Here is a 16,921-nt window from a genome sequence, read left to right as displayed (position 1 = left end):
CTTGGCTGCTTTTCTGAAGTCTACTGTGAGCAGATTTGTTTTCTTCCGACACACGGAAGGAAAACATCGCTCCACAGCGGGGCGGGCGATAGCAGCCCGGAAGGGGTGGGCTCCAAGTCGGAAGCTGCAGGGCCGGGGCTCGGTACTCCGACCTGAGGCCCCAGTTTGGGCCATGCCGGGTCGGAAGTCATCGAAGGAGAAGAAGCGGCGGCGGTCCCGTTCGAGCTGCCCGGAGGGAGCGGCGGGCGGCGATAGGAAGCGGCGGAGCGCAGAGACCGGCCGTGCCGCACCTGAGGTAACAGCAAGAGCAGCGGGGCTGGGGGAGAGCGGGTGGGAGTTCCCGCAGCGCCTTTCTTCATGTGGGGAGTTCCGAGCTTTGATAGGGCTCGTTACTAAACGTCTCGTGTGGTGTTATGGCATGTCCAGGTTGATCTTCCTTTTGAAGGAAGGGAGGTTTGCAGGTGTGCTTACCGCTGTGATGTAAAAACCTGTCAGTGTCGCAGATGAAATGTTCTAGAAAAAGAAGCTTATTTGTTTCTTTGTATCTTTGGTTTTAGGAAGAAAAATGCAGTATACCATCTGGAGAAAAAATGGAAGAGCCCGAGCAGCTCAGTGATGTAGAGGAAGGAGGGTTTGATCTCAGCGTGTCTCTCAAACCAGTTAGTTTCTACATTGCAGACAAGAAGGAAATGCTTCAGCAGTGTTTCTGTGTCATAGGGGAGAAGAAACTACAGAAGATGCTGCCTGACATTTTAAAGGTACTGAATTGTGCTTTGTGTACGCTTTACAGAAGCTTGTGTACGCTTATGGAGCAAAACATCTTTCTCTCTCAAGCGTAGTGGTCTTTCAGCTTAAAATTTGCCTGTATATTTCTTAAATAAAGACAATTTAAGTCTTTGAAAGGGCGACTTTTAAGATTTCATGTGGTTGTTCCACAACCTTACTCCTTTTGCCACACTGCTGTAACTGAACTGGGCAGCTGTTTTTATAGCACTTATCTGTATTCGTTATTCATATGCAAACCAAGTTCTGATGGCATGGAATGAGTTCGGTCATGTTCAGTAGTAAGTATTGTGATGTGTTAATTAAAGATTGATTTGCAGTTGTGCTATCCAAATTTCTTTGTATGTTTTTATAATAATGTCTTAGGTAAGACCATAAAATCCCTTCTAGTTAAACTGGTCCTGGAAGCTGTTACTTTTCCGGGGTTTAATAACAATACCTGTAGAGTTTTATTGACTTAGAGTGTCTGTTTTTTGACTCTTATGAAGAGCAGGACTTGGTGAAAATACTGATCAGTGTTACAGCTGCAGTGGTAATTCTCAGTGATCAAGTAACTAATGTGGTGTATTGCTAATTTTTTAAAGCAAAGCAAATAAACTGAAAAACCACAACTGCTTTTGGTGGTTATTACACCAGAATCAACCACCTGATGTTCTTCAGTAGTTGCATCAGTGCAGGTTAGAACAGCGAAGAGATTTAAGTTCTGAATTACTTTGTAGTTCTGGAGATCTACTTAGCATTTGTAATTATTCTTTCCTCAGAAATGTTTACTAGCCTGTGGCCTGTCTGTCTGTCTCCTTAGAGCTGTTCCATGGATGAAATCAAAAGGCTTTGCTTGGAGCAGCTGGAGATGTTGTCTGAAAAAAAACTGTTGAAGATTCTTGAAGGTACGAATGAAACTTTTAGGCACCACTGTACACAGAGAATAAGGAAAACAAAAGTAGTCTGCCTTTAACTGCGCCTGTGTTTCCAGGTACTGCTATGTATATATAAATATGTGTATGTATATGCTAGTCTTGACCTTTTAATCTTGGGTGAAATAATCCAGTAAGTCTGAAGGCGTTAGGGACCGTGTTCAAAACACAACTGTGTAATCTTCTCTTCCTTAGTACCCAAACTAAGAATAAAGATTTTGACTTGAGTGTGGTAAAGCAAAACCAGGAATATGGAAACATTGTTTTGGAATCCATTACTTTGTGTAAATTAATGTGAAGTTACCTCCTGGTTCTTTGTAGGGAAAACCTGGTGTGCCACAACAGCAGATCAGTAATTGCATTAGATTATTCAGTGTAGTTAAGGAGTTCTTAGTGCATGTCTCTACACTGCTGAGACACACAGTTCATACAGATTTATGAAGGATATGACATTGCAATGTTTCAGTGTCTTACTGGACTTCCACTTAGTTTTTAAAGGCTTCAGAATTTATTTGTAAGCATGTTACTGTCTTCTCAATTAAGTGGAGCAGATGAATCCTGAACAGTGCAGAGTACCTTCTACTACTTATGTCTCCTGTGCCTTATTTTTATTGCTGATCATTTTCTAGCAGCAATAGGTATTTTCTTCATAACACAGTGTATTTTTATTCAGTGTAACTGAAAAAAATGTTAATCACATGTTAGCAGGTGTGTCATGAATAAGCTTTTTGTTTCTGTCCGTGTCTGATTTTAGAACATCTGTTTCAACTATTTTCAGATTTCAGTAGAGCTAATTGTTAAGGTAACTGTATAGCATTAATTATGTTAAGTGCCTAAACTTACGTGTTTGAAATTGTTTATATCTAGGCAAGAGCGGAGCTGATTCTGATACTGACGAGGATGGAGATGGAGAAGACAAGACTGGAGGTGAATCTGTCAGTCAGTGAGTAAAAGAGAACAGTTCAAAACTTAATATAGAAATACTGAAAACAAAACTGGGATTTTTCATGAAGAACTATCAAATGTAGTGTTTAGAAATTCAATTGATATAACCTTAATTATATAATTACTTCAGCAAAATGGCAGGTAGCTCTTAGTGCTAGCAAGCATTACGTTTCCAAACCTGTTTTGTCACTTGATATTGTTAGGTAAATGAGTTTCACACTGGCGTTTTTTTCCTATCAGTTGAGCTGTGGTAACTGAATACATGCTGCAGAAGTGAGGTTGTGTGATTCATGTTAACATTCTTCAGTTGAGCTGCAGTGGATTGAATAACCCACTGACATCCGTGAACTTTGTAAAGAGCTTTTGGGTTGAGATGTATTGCTTTCCTTCCATCCTTATTTCTGGTCCTTCATTCCTCTCCCAGTTGGAGCAGCACTGGCACTTAACTGTTCCTGTGTTCCTGTTGAGGATGTAGCATAATGTCTGGAATTTCAAGCACCGAGGTTTGTAGTTGCTCATTCTTAGGCTGGCATCTGCAGTTTTGCAAAGGCCTTTTCTTGTTGTTGTTTTGTTTGTTTTTAAAGAATACTTGTTTGGTTTTTAAGGACACAAGCCTTGCATAGTATGTTATGAAGTGACTTTTTTATTGAAAGGGTAATCTCTTTCTGACAATTTCTAAAAAAATAGTAGGTCGGGGGGGAAAGGAATATTAGTAGTTGTCACCCACAATGTATCAAATTTTAGGAGTCTAAGTCTGTTTGTAGATGTCAAAACAATAAGCATGGAAGAAAGCTAGAAGTTTTTCTGTTTTCATTGCTGAGTTGTTTACAGCTGGTCCACACATTCAGTGCAGAAAGTTAATGAGCCCCTTGAGACATTTTGGACTTAATAGCAGTGTCAGCTTGTTAATGTACTTGTTGCTGGTTTGGTAAGTTCATCCAAATTCACTGAACACAAACATATTTGGGAAAGCTAATGATAATGCGTTAAATTTCATGTCTAGTCAGTAGTCTTAATTGAATCGAAACATCACATCTTTTGCTCAGAACAGGTTATAAAGTCATTGAAGTTGTTTCCTTTGATCTTATTTCATCACACATCAGGTTTATAGAATATGGAGCAATACTAAGAGAAATGAAATTTCAGTATTACTCCTTAATACTTCATAAAACTGTTTTGTCTGAAGTTCCATTTGGAACTGATTTGAGACTGTATTCCCTGCTTTGCTGTTTTTACATGGTCTGTGAATGCTGTCAATTCACTCCTTATTGAGACTGTTTTTAACTTTTGGTCATTAACCCTCCACTGGCTATTGAAAATATTAACTATAAAAATAAAATACTATTTATGTAAGTAATTTAAGTGTATTTATCTCTTTACTGATGATTCATGTTTCGCCAGTAGATGTAAATGAAAAGACAACCTTGTTGGCTACAGAAACCATTGAAAATATTCAGGAGTTTGATGTCTGAAGAAATGTTAACATTTTGTTGTTAAAAATCTAATCTAAATCCCCTTGTCTCTGTGGCTGTTGGCTATGCAAGTTTCAAGGTTTGCAGCCCCACTTCTGTTGCTGCTCAGCACTCTGTGTACATGGAAATCTTTGCATTAGTTCATCCAGACCTGTGCTGCCCCCAGTAGCTGACTGTTAGGCTGTTAATTTCTTGGGTTTCCAGCATGGCTGTGGGCCATAAGTTTGAGTGCCTGCAGACTCTGATTTCTCTCTCAGGAATTTGGCCTTTAATTTTATATTCTCTTTGGTACGTGACTGTCAAGTATCTTATCCTGTTTGATTGCTAGACTAGCCTGAAGTACATGTTTTTCATTATATTTTATGACAGTACAATTCTGCAGGTCCTTGTCAGGTGTAGTCATTTGCTGGCCTTTAGACATACAAGCAGACAGTAGACTCTGCCATTTGGGAAAATGGTTGCACTGGAATTCAGAAAGGGGGCAGAGTAGACTTAGTCAGGTGTAAAGTGTATGTACTGCCCGGAAATCAGCTGATGTTCACTTGTCTCATTTCACCTCCTTTTCTCTCAGTTTTCAGTCTGCTTGTTCTTGTCCAATCTTCCCCTCCTCTCCCTTTGATCTTTTCTTCAAACATTCTAGAATGGCCTGCACAGTCCCTGCTGTAAGTTGTACATAATCCTGAAATGTTCTTCCCCAGCAATCTGTTTGAACCCCTTGCTGCTGCACACAGAACCTCACTTCAGGCTGTAAGGTGCTCATACTACTCTTAGCGGGTTTCTGTCCTGGTAGATTGTCTGGTTGTTTTCCTCTGACAACTCTAGAAGCAATTCAGACAAGGTGATCCCTCTATGCAGATCATGTTGCACATCTGATAGCCATTGTTCTTTTCACTGGATCTTTGAATGTATGGTGATTCACTCTTTCCTATTTTATTATTATGACATTGAGCAGTGATTTTCTTTTGAGGGGTTCTTATTTCAGGCGCAGAATCTTTCATCAGGTGTTTTGGAGCTGTTGTTTTACAGGGATGTTCCCCTTAATAACTGCACTATTCCAAACACGTTTTAGTTGCACTGGGTGGAAACAGGGAAGAAGCAGTTATCTATTGAATTTTGTTTTCTACTAATGTAGTAAAGGAAATGGCCATCAAAATAACAGACTCAGACCATGTTGGCAAGAGCTATTATGGCACTCTCTTTTTTGTTTGACATGCTCACTGGACACATGAAATAATGTTTGAAAGCGTGTGGAAAACAGGGTTTTTTTTGGGACAAGCCTACAGAGTATTACTGAAAAGTTTCTGAAGTCTTTATATTTAAATCTATAATACCAGAATCTTCCTGTCTTTCCTATAGTGCTGTTTAGATCCAGCAGGAGAAATGGTTGTGTCTGTATGAAACCAATGCCATGCTGACATTCAGGGTAGAAAATCAGCAGTTCTACTGTCAAAGTGCTCAGTGAACGTGGCAGCTGAACTACTTTGATTCTGAATCCTTCATTCTTCATTCTCTCTGTAAATTTCATTTCACTGTTTTCACAGTTTGTCTGAGTGTGTATGGAACATGTAAAGAATGTGAACATTTCACCCAAGTGTCTTTTCCTTATCCCATGCATAAAGCACGTGTAACGTTGCAGGTCAAGAGTAACAAAAAATGAGTAAATTGAAGAATCAAACATGGATATTGAATACTACCTAGCAATTGGGATTCGTTTCCTTTTTAGAAGCAGCTCTTAGTGAAAAAGTCATACTGTATTACAGAAAAGGTGGTGGAGTGACAGTCACTTCATGAAAACAGCTTCTTGATTCAAATGAAGAGAGTAAATATGATGTGAATGCAACTGAAACTACAGTTTTTCAAATTATTTAACTCTGTGACTTTTTATGCTGAGTTTTATAGACAAACTTCTATGGTTAGGGAGACACTAGCAGTGAGAACTGGTATCCTGCAAGACTGAGAATAGTTATTTCATCCTTGCAGCTCAGTAAGCACAACAAATGATAGGTCATTCTCAAGTGCTTAGAAGAGCTGGGTAAAGTCATTGCTTTACCACCATGTAATTTCTTTAGTTAATGTTTCTTTGAAAAATATCCTTTACATTGTGAAAGACATAGTTTGAAATGTCTTCTCTTTATTTTCCAGGCAGGACAACAGCATAGACTCCACTTCTTCTTTGAGAGAAGACAAGCTGGAAGGTCAGGAATCAAAACAAGGTGAGTAGGGTAGGAAATTTGTCTTCTCAGTTCCTTAAGACTGAAAAGACTTCAAAATCTTTCTGGCTAGAAACAAACTGCAACTTTTAAGAGTTTGGTAGTTTGGCTTCCAGAAAATGTCTGAATCCTTTTTGCAAGGCTCATTTGACTCTATATTCTATTTGAAATGCTATATCTAGCATTTCAGCTGAAGAGGAACTTGGTTTATTTCAATTTTTTTCTATATGCAGGTGGTGGCTAGAACTGCTTTTACCATCTCTTCAATTTGATAGTTGGTTTCACTTTGTATGGTAAGATTGTATTACTCTGTTTTGACAGAAAATTCACAGAAAAACATAACTGCTGAAGAACTGCTTAGAACTTAATCATATTCAGTCTTTTTGATACTTTGCTTTGTATGATTATGCAAAGCTGAGTTCTATGGAAAAGCTACTTAGCAGTCATGAGGAGTGGTGGGTGCTATGTTTTATTTGAAGCATTGCCTTCAGAAGTGCTCAGATCTTCAGATCTCTGAGACAGAAAGCTTTGTTTTACATATCCTTCTCCATATCTGTTTTAGCCAGTTTGCTCATTTATCAGAGGGGTTATGCTTTCCTTGGTCTGTCTGTTCTGAACAGTGTACCTGTAGAACCCCTTGTTGTTTCTCATGTCCCTCATCAAGTCAGTTCAATTTGCACCTTGGCTTTCCTGATCCCACCTCTACATGTCCAGACAGCATCTGTATTCTTCCCAGGTCACATGTCCCTGCTTCCACTGCCTGTATATTTCCTTTTTTTCCCTCAGTTTGACCAGCAGGTCCTTGCTCAGCTATGCCAGTTTCCTACTTCCTCTGCTTGTTTTTCTGTAACGTGGGACACAGAGCTGTTGTGTTCTCAAAAAGGCATCCTTAAAGAGCTGACAGTTCTTCCTCTCTCCTTTTCCTGCAACAAAGTTTTCCAGGGCATCTCACCCAGTGATTCCTTAAATTGTTCTGCCAGACCATGATCACTACAGCCCTAGTCTTAATCTCTTTAATGAGCTTCTCTGCATTGGTGAGCACCAGGTCCAGTAACACTTCTCTTCTGGTTGGTTTGTCTAATATCTGGACCAGGAAGTTGTCCTCAGTGCACTTCATGAATGTCCTGGATTGTTTGCAGCCCAGCATGAAGCAAGAAGTTTCATCCACAAGTTCCCCTTCCTCAGCTGGCATATGGTAGACCTGACTGCCAGATGTTCTTTATTGGTCTCATCCCTAATTTTCACCCACAAACTCTCAACTTGATCGTGGCAGTTTCTCAGAGGCAACTTTTTGCACTCTTAATAATATAATATATTAATATAATATATTATAATAATATAATAATCCACTGCTTAACATGGAGGTTAACTCCCTTGACCTTCTTTCTCGGTCTGTCTCTTCTGAAAATCTTGTAGCCCTTGATTGCCATTCTTCAGTCATGGGAATCATCTGTATATTTCTGTAATCACAATTAAATTATAGTATTTTAATTGCACTGTGGCTTCCATTTCTTCCTGGCTCCATGTGGATGCACTTCAGAAAGGCTATTGGCAGTGTTACCTTAGTGGAGCTTTCATCAGATCCTGAGACAATTCTGAGGTTTTTTCCCCAGTGTTTTATAAAGTGACAACATTCCCTTCTTGGTCACACAGAATTCCATCCCCTTCTCTCATCAAATCTACTTCAAAGCTGTCTTAATCAGTCCATCCGGCTTTCATCCCAGAATGTTCTTGTCCTTCCTGCTCAATTTTTGTCCTGTCTGATGCTCGTGTTTTTGGTCTCTCAGAGACCTGTCCAAGATTGTAGAAACTGAATTTCTGATTGTGACACCACATATGCAGCTACTCATTTACCTGACATTTTTTTCCGTGGTCCTGCCCTCCAAATGAGACAGCAGAGGAGAAGTGTTGCTTACATTCCTATTTCCTTCAGTGTCCTTCCAAGGGATGTGAAGGCTCTTTTAGTATGTTGTGGTTTCCTTGTTACAGCCACCTGAGACACAATTTGAATGAGAAGGAGTGGATAGTAGTCAACCTGCTTTATCAGACATGATTAATTTATTATTGATGTCTCTGATGTTTGTCCCTGGCAGGAAGCAAACTTACCTGTAATGCTTAAACAGGCAGCGATTCTAAATCTAAAATCTCTAAACTATAATTTCTTCTTCCCATAGCCCCCAAATGTAAAACTTGCAGAGGTTTTGGGACCATTCTTTTCTGCCTTCAGTGGTCCCTGCCATGATGAAACATTCTGTTGCCTCATTACAAATAGCAGTTGTGTTCTACCATTAGATTTGGGAGACTTGGGGTGTAGTTGAATGACTTGGACAACTTCCTATGTGTTGAGTAAGCTGAAAATATCAGGCTAGATCAGGTTGCTGAGGGTCTGATCCAGCCTGGCCTCAAAAGTCTCCAGGGAAGGGGCATCAACCACATCTCTGGGCAACCTCTTCCAGAGCCTCACCACCCTTGCTTTAAGAGACTTATTCCTTATATCTAACCTAAATGTATCCTCCTTAAGCTTGAAACCATTTATCTCTTAGATATTGAAAGGCCACTATCTGATCACCTTGGAGCCATCTCTTTTCCAGGCTGAAGAGTCCAAGCTCATCAGGTGTTCCATCCCTGGGATCATTTTTTGTGGCCTTCCTCTGCACACAGTCCAGCAGGTCCATGTCTCTCCTGTACTGAGGACTCCATATCTGGACAAAGTGATCCAGGTGAGGCTTCACCAGCACACAGCAGAGGGGCAGAATCAGCTTCCTTGCCCTGCTGGCCACACTTCTCTTGATGCAGTTGAGGTGGCTGTCTGAGCTATGAGGGCACAGTGCTGGCTCATGTCCAGCTTCCCACCCGCCAGCACCCTCAGGTCTTTTTTTGCAGAGCTGCACTCAGTCCTTAGGTAGCCTCAACCCAGGTGCAGGACTTCGCATTTGGGTTCGTTGAACCTCATGAGTTTTGCCTGGGCCACTGCTCCAGCCTGTCTAGGTCCCTCTGAATGGCATCTCATCCCTCTGGAGTGTCAACTACACCCGACAGTTTGATGTCATCAGCAGCCTTGCTGAAGGTGCATTCAATCCCTCTGTCAATGTAATTGATGAAGATACTAAAGAATATGGACCCTAGTGTCTACTAGGGGACAGCACTGATCTGCATCCAGACATGGAGACATTGACCACCACCCTTTGAACTCAGTTTTGCAGCTTGTTCTTCAGTCATCAAGCAGTCCACCCATCAAAGCCATACCTTTTCAATTTGGAGAGAAGGATATTGTAGGGTGCCATGTCAGAGGCCTTACTGAAGTTGAGATGGATGACACTGGTAGCTCTTCCCTTTTCCACTGATGTAGTTACACCATCATAAAAGGTGACTGGGTTGGTCAACCAGGATTTGCTCTTGGTGTAGTCATGCAGGTTCTCCTATATCACTTCCATGTTGTCCATGTGCTTTGGGATAACTTCCAGGAAATCTGCTCCACAGTCTTTCTTGGCGCAGAAGTAGAACAGAATATTCTTTCAGTCATTTTGAGTCAGCTGTTAGGGTTGAATTTATCTCCCAACCTCTTGCCTCTGTCTGGTTTAGCTGTTTACCAGTAGCCAAGATATTGATGTGTTGTCAAAACACTTGCCATAGGGCCTTCTTTGAAGAAAATGAACAGCATCCCAGCCAGACACCCTACAACATCATTTTCTCATTGTCTCTAAATGAGGTAGGAAGAGTAGGTTAATGTTAGCTTTCAGGTTTTGAATTTAGGATCCATTGATGCTTATATTATATTTTAATCTGTTTGTATGCAGTTAGGATTTGCTGTAGGATCATGATGGCTGGTTCTGTAAAGTCCTGAAGTGAACTCCTAGACATGCTAACATGTAATACTCCAAGAAGTAGATTTAAAAACTTCCTAAATCATAGCTGATGCATAGGAGTGAGTATCTGTTTATTTTTTTTTTAACTATATGCACAGTAAATAAATCTCTAATACTGAATAAATAAAACCTTTGGACTTAGAACATGTGGCAATTGTTTATAAAACCAATAGGAGATTTGCTTTCTCTGCTTTTTTAAAGTAGGGAGAACGTGTTCATTACATCCTTAGTATTCAAGACTGATTTTCTTTCACATCCTTAGGGTAGCAGGAATGTCATGAAATCCAAGAAAAATAGGTCAGTCTTAAGATTTTCTTCTCTACTTTTGCATTAAAATCAACTGCATGTATGTACCAAGAGGCAGCTCTTTTTGGGAGTTTAGAATAAGATTTTTCAAAAGGCTTATTTGTTTTTCCTTTGAAAATGGTTGCTTTTAATGTTTGGTGGAAAAAAGAATTGAGCAAGGAGCAGCTTCGTTTTGCTAATCCATACTTCATTGCTCATCTTTGCACGGAATTTCCACCAAATCTGAAGTGTTTGGAAGGTTGTTATTGTTTTTTTACACTTCACGCTTGTGTTCTCGAGAAAGGCTCATATTCATTTTGCTGCATTTTAAAATGATTTCTGTATAATAAGAGACAATGAAACATCAATAGCACAAACATCTTTACAAGGATCCTTTTTTGCAAAGGGACATAATCCTCATGTTGGAACTGAAACCCTGAAACTTCGAAGAGCTATCAACAAAATTAATTCCAAAATGTATCTTGTGCAAAAAAAAAAAAAAGCAAGTGATAGGGAGTTACTTACTGATACTAAGGTCATAAGTCTGTGCTGTGTTTTATCAGTGTTACCCAGACTATTAAAAAATTATCATTGCCTCATATTTGAAGGCAGCAATCACAGAGGGGTGCACTTGCTTGGGTTTTGCGTTCGTTGGTAGTTTTTGTTGTTCATATATGATGCATTCAAATCAATGATTTTTCTAGCCCTACAAATGGAAGATTCAGGAACCAAACTTACAGATGGATTAAACTAGCAATCCCAACCACCAGCTCTTCTCCAAACTAAAGTTAGGTGACAACTATTTAAAGCCAGATGTGGGGACCTTAGTTTTAATGATCACAGAATCACTGGGTAGTTTAGGTAAGAAGTGACCTTTTGAAATCATCTGCTCCCAAGCCTTCTGCTGCCAGAGCAGATTGCCCAGGACTGTGTGGAGATGGGCTTTGAATATCTCCATGGCAGGAGACTCCGTGGGTTTTTTCAGGCAACCTGTGCTATCTACCCTCATATTACAAAAATAATGTTTTCTTGTGTTCACATGGAATTTCATATGTTTTATTATTTGCTCATTGCTGTTAATGTCGTCTGTGTACACTACAGAAATAGAGAAGTTTTTACAACCAGGTTTGCAGCACTGTCTAAATACTTAATGAGTAATTTTTTCTTGCTATATAGAAGTCATTATGGATTACAGTAGTTTATCCAGGAGTGTACACTTTCTTAGAATATGTATTTCAAAAATACTGAGACTAAATCCCCATTATTCATTAGGAGGGAACACAGCTGTGACTTTGTGCAATTAAAAAACCTTTAGTCAGTAATCATCATCATCTGGCCATATGATTCTTATTTTAAGCAGTGAATGGTAGGTTTGCAAAGATATGAAGGTTGGCATCAGACTAATGTTTTCTGAGGCCAAAGTGTCAGAAGCAGTAGTTTCTCTATAGCCAAATTCTGATATCTGAGTTTGGCTTTTATGTTACTGCACTGCCTCTCCTAATTCATTTTCTTAATAAACTACATCATCTAACCAAATACCGTGGCTTTTCCTATGTTCTTACTGATCTGAGTTAAATATGTTTGAAATACTTCTGTGGTGGATATTGAATTGATATGTAATAGGAGTTTCTATGAACTTTCAGTACTTTTCTTGACATAACGCCTAATTCCTTTTAGGCTCAGTAAAAATAGTTCTTAAATGTTATTTTTAAAGCTGCATTTTGAAAACTAAGCTTTCTTTAAAGATAGCAAGCAATAATCAGTTCTGCACTTCAGGGGCTTCCTTGTGATAATAAAACCTTATGTCATTTTAATTAGGAAAATTCATCCATATGATGGAATGTGTTTTCCTGGTACTGCAGCTTTGCTATATTGTACGTTCTTTTAAATTAGAATAAAAATGCATTAGTACGTGTCTAAATTGCTTTTAAAGATGGGTAAGAAAAACAAAGGGAATTAGTTGTCTCTTTAAGGGGGGAAGAAAAATCGCTGGTGGCTGACTACGACTGTTGCATTTTTGTTGCAGGCAAAGGAGAAGATAGTGATGTCCTCAGCATAAATGCAGATGCATATGATAGCGACATAGAGGGTCCATGTGATGAAGAAGGCAGCCCAGATGTGCAAGAAGACGCTGTCAGAAGTGGAGCTGGTCAGATTGACGACCTTCAGAAGGACATTGAGAAAAGTGTGAATGAGATACTGGGGTTGGCAGAATCTAGCCCAAAGGAGTCCAAAGCAGCAAGCTTAGCTGTTCCTCCATTAGAAGATGTTCAGCCGTCAGCACAGCAGCTGGAGCTCCTTGAGCTTGAAATGAGAGCCAGAGCTATTAAGGCTCTAATGAAAGCTGGTGATGTAAAGAAACAACCCTAAGATTGTTTACAATAAATTTTCAGTATCTTTTGAAAGATGTCGTGTTTATTCTTATAGTTGTAGGTGTTGGAATGAACCTAAGGAAATCATCTTGTCTAACCCCTGCTAAAGCAGGTTCCCAAAGTTGGTTGCACAGCCAGCTCTCCAGGACTGTTCTGAATATCTTCAGAGGAAGAGACTCCACTACCTTCCTGAGGTAGTGGAGTAGCCCTCAAAGTTAATAGGTTTTTCCTCATATCCATGTGGAACTTGCTGTGTTCCACATGAACATGAGGGGCCACTCCAGCTGTTCCCTGTCTTGAACTAGGAAGTCAAGAACTGTACAAAGTACTCCAGATACCATTCAGCATAAGCCTCACCAGAACAAAAGGGAAGGGGATGATCACCTCCTGCCAGCTGGCCACGCTCTTTTTAATGCACCCCAGAATCCCATTGGCCTTCTTGGCCACAGGAGCACACTGCTGGCTCACAGTCCTCAGACACCTCTCCTCCATAACCTTTCAGAGATGACAGAGAGTGGTTCATCAACCAGATCTGTCAGCTCCCTCACCACTCATGAGTGCATCCTTTAGGAGCTTATGGATTTGTGTGTGTTGATTCTGCCCAGAATCATAGAACCAGAATGGTTTAGGTTGAAAGGGACTGTAAGTATCATCTAGATCCAGCCCCCTGCTATGGGCGGGGTGGTCAGCCAGCAGATCAGGCTGCGTGGGGTCCCATATTCATCTCATATTTCTCCAGGCATGGGGCATTGACAACCCTTCTGGGCAGCCTGTGCCAGTGCCTCACCACCCCATGTGTTTGTTTGTTTTCTTTTGTTTTGTTTTCCCATCTGAGTTTTTCCATGAGCTCCTTGCAAATCCCTACAGGTCTTCTGCCAGCTTTATCTGATTTCTTGCAGATGCACTGATATTGAGGTTGGAGGAAGTGGTGCTTGAGTGCCAACCACCTTTTACTTTCCAGTGGGCCCCCTTACCTTCCAACACTCTGTTCTCTTCAGTGCTGAAGAATATTTGGGCTGGGTATATGACATTGGAACTTAGTACTGGTTTGCAAGAATTTTGTTGCCACTTTAAGCAATGATAAATCAGGCCATAGTTCTGCCGGGTACTTGCTGGAGGTACGTGATTCTGCAAGCATGGTGAGCAGGCTCTGTTCATTGCTGGTGCAAATGCAGAACTAATGGTGTGACTGTGTTGAAAAGGAGTGATTTGTAGCTGAGAGTTTATCAAATAGTCTTACTCTGCTCCTCATATCATTTGTTGTTACTCAGATTACCAATCAGATCAGCTGACTCATGCTGACTCCTGCACTGATTGTGTGCACAGCAAACCAATCAGTATGAAGTAAATAATAATTAAAAAGCCGCTACATTTAAAATACTACACCAGAGTTTTGTTGCTCACTGCTAAGTATCTCTTTTATTTCTTTCTCTTTCCTTTAGATTAATGCATCACTTGGAGGAAAAGGCAATTTGTATGTAAAGTGCAGTCATGAATTGTGTATGAATTTTTGATTTTACAGGATTTTGATCAACCAATTGCTTGGCAAAAAGCTTTATACACTGGATGCTGGTCAGCATAAGGAGAAAGTCTGTATTCTGCTCTGGAACAGAAGTGTTTTTTAGCTGGTTTTGTCTGCCCTGTAAAAGGAAGCACTGTGTGTTTCTGGGGAGAAGGGCTGACTGTATTTCTGTTTGGTGTGACTCCCCAGAAAGCCATACTTTCTATTACTGCTTCTATAATAACTAGACTTCCAGGTGCCAGCTTTGAGTGACAAATCACTGGCATCTCTTGGGGAAAATTCAGCAGAGTTTGTAAAACTTTTCATTACAGTATTTGCTCTCTCAGGAAAATGTTTTGCCTGAACCACTGAGAGCCTTGCACATTTTTTTTTAAAGACTCTGCCATGAAATACTAATTCTTTTGCTGTTTAAAGAGGTTATAATTATTAATCACACTGAATGAAGGCTTTGATCTCTGAGTTTGAGTTACTTCTAAGCAGATAAAAGGGTATCTCATAGGATATCAGATCATCTGTGTAGATGATTTAAGATGTTCTTATTCCAACAGTTCAAAGACCATATTAAACACGAGCAGCACGGAACTGTGCTGTGAATCTCACCATGCTGCTGTGATCACCAGCCTTGTCTGTATTTGCAGGAGTGTGGTTTGAGAAGGAGCAGCCACCATCTGAGAACTCTCCAATGGGACCGAATATCTGTCCTTACACAGTCAGGGCTACAAAGATCAAACAGCCATAGGATGGCTTGGGTAGGAAGAGATCCTAGAGAACACTCAGCTCCAACCCCTGCCATGGGCTGGCTGCCACCCACTGGGCGCCCACAGCCCCATCCAGCCTGGCCTTCAGCACCTCCAGGGATGGGGCACCCACAAATCTTACTTGTTTGCTTCGTTACATTAGTTTTTAACATTTTAAGAAGTTTTCTTAACTAAAAGCACTTCATTTTCATCTGTGGCTAAAGCTTACAGAGGGTTTTCTGTAAAACAGCAAATGAAGAAAGGTTTTCTGCACATGAATATGTGCTAAATTGTTATAGAGAATTTATATGCCTGTCAAATTTATAAGCACTGATACAGCTTCATAGGATCGCTGAAGTAGGTGAACATGCCCCTTGCACAGGAGGTAGTTAAAGATGAATTGAGAAACCCATTCCTTACTAAGAAAGGGAGGTGAAGTGGTTAATTCATGCAGCAGCATAACAAACACAACTCTGGGAGCACAAACACCAAATTAAAAACTGACTACGAAGTCCTGCAGTTGAGACCTGGTAATATGACACTTAATGCTTATCACAAAGTCAACCTGCTACATATGGTGATAAAAATGTTTATCTTCCTAATGAAAAAATCTAAATGCTAAGATGCCGCAGGTTTGTTTTCTTAGGTTACTTTTTGTTTGCTTCCTGTTTTACGGTCCTCTTTTTTGCCATTAATGTAAAAAATATGTTAACAGGATATAGAAGAAGCTTGGGGAAATCTGAAGTTAGTAAAGGCTGAGCTGTCTACCACCAGTTAATCAAACTGACTGCAGGGAAAGACTGTGGAAACGTAACTGTAAATATTTCTATGTTATTAAATCGTAGAGCACAAGTAATCATCTCTGTTAAAAAATGCACGTTATTACAGTGCACCATTGCTTTCTTAACTGTTGAAAAATGTCATCCCCTCCCATGGGATCTATCTTGATTGCTGCTAGACTCAAATATGAGTGTTTTTTTTTGTTTTGTTTTGTTTTTTTTTTTAATTAATTTTCTATCTCATGGCTCTGCAAAACTCTTCTTGAATCCATGATCTTCCATCTCATCTTCTTGAGATTTGGGCTTTCAAAAGCCTTCAACCTGTGTGAAAACCTAATTGCTGAGAACGGCACTAGGTTATATCACAATTGGGTGATAGTTAATCCATTTTATTCCATAGACTGTAATCTGAGGCATCAGGCTTAAGGTCCACAGTTTAATACTGTCTTGTTGGAGTGATATATTCACTTAAGCACAATAGTGAAACTGCTTCAAATTTAGATTAGTTTAGCTATTAAATTTTCCAGTCTATGTACTACTTACTGATTACTGATGTGTTTATAAACAGAGTAATTGTAATTGTTAACATATGCAGTCTGGATAAAGTTAGTGTTTCATGCTTGGGTGGAAATAAAGCTCTTAAATTGTGTCCACACTAGGGGGCTGTGTTGCTTTAACAACGTCAGTTTCAAAATGCTGTATACCAAGAGCAGAACCAGAGCTGTATAAACAAGTTACAGGCACATTTATTTCCTGCTTAAAAAGCGCTTGGAAAGGAATAATAAAAGGGAATGACTTGCAATTTAGAGAAACATAAAGTAGGAGCAAGGACATTTTATTACATGTATACTTAGGTGAGACACTGAAGTTTAACGATGAAGAGTTGAACTTCTTGTCCTGACTTGAGATGAGTGAATCCTGGTTGCTTCAGTCCCAAAGTAGCCCCTGAGATGAAGGACACAGAGCTCAGCTTGGTGCTGACCTGCACCAGTTTCTTTCAATTCCTGCAGTGTTGTGAGGTTGTTCTGTTACAAAT

The 16,921-nt window shown here is 40.0% G+C and overlaps 1 protein-coding gene across 1 annotated transcript; it reads left to right on the top strand.

Moving 5' to 3' along the window:
• The first annotated feature begins 64 nt into the window (after positions 1-64).
• CAAP1 (caspase activity and apoptosis inhibitor 1) lies at positions 65-12,880 on the top strand. The gene is made up of 6 exons (XM_015849907.2): positions 65-295; positions 558-758; positions 1,586-1,670; positions 2,565-2,640; positions 6,257-6,327; positions 12,502-12,880. The coding sequence occupies exons 1-6, from the start codon at positions 173-175 to the stop codon at positions 12,843-12,845; spliced, it is 900 nt and encodes a 299-aa protein (XP_015705393.1). The 5' UTR covers positions 65-172; the 3' UTR covers positions 12,846-12,880.
• The last annotated feature ends 4,041 nt before the right edge of the window (positions 12,881-16,921 follow it).

Source organism: Coturnix japonica, chromosome Z (assembly GCF_001577835.2).
Source record: "Coturnix japonica isolate 7356 chromosome Z, Coturnix japonica 2.1, whole genome shotgun sequence".
NCBI lineage: Eukaryota > Metazoa > Chordata > Aves > Galliformes > Phasianidae > Coturnix > Coturnix japonica.
The sequence above is the reverse complement of the archived record's forward strand: the minus strand, read 5'-3'. Positions and strand labels throughout refer to the sequence as shown.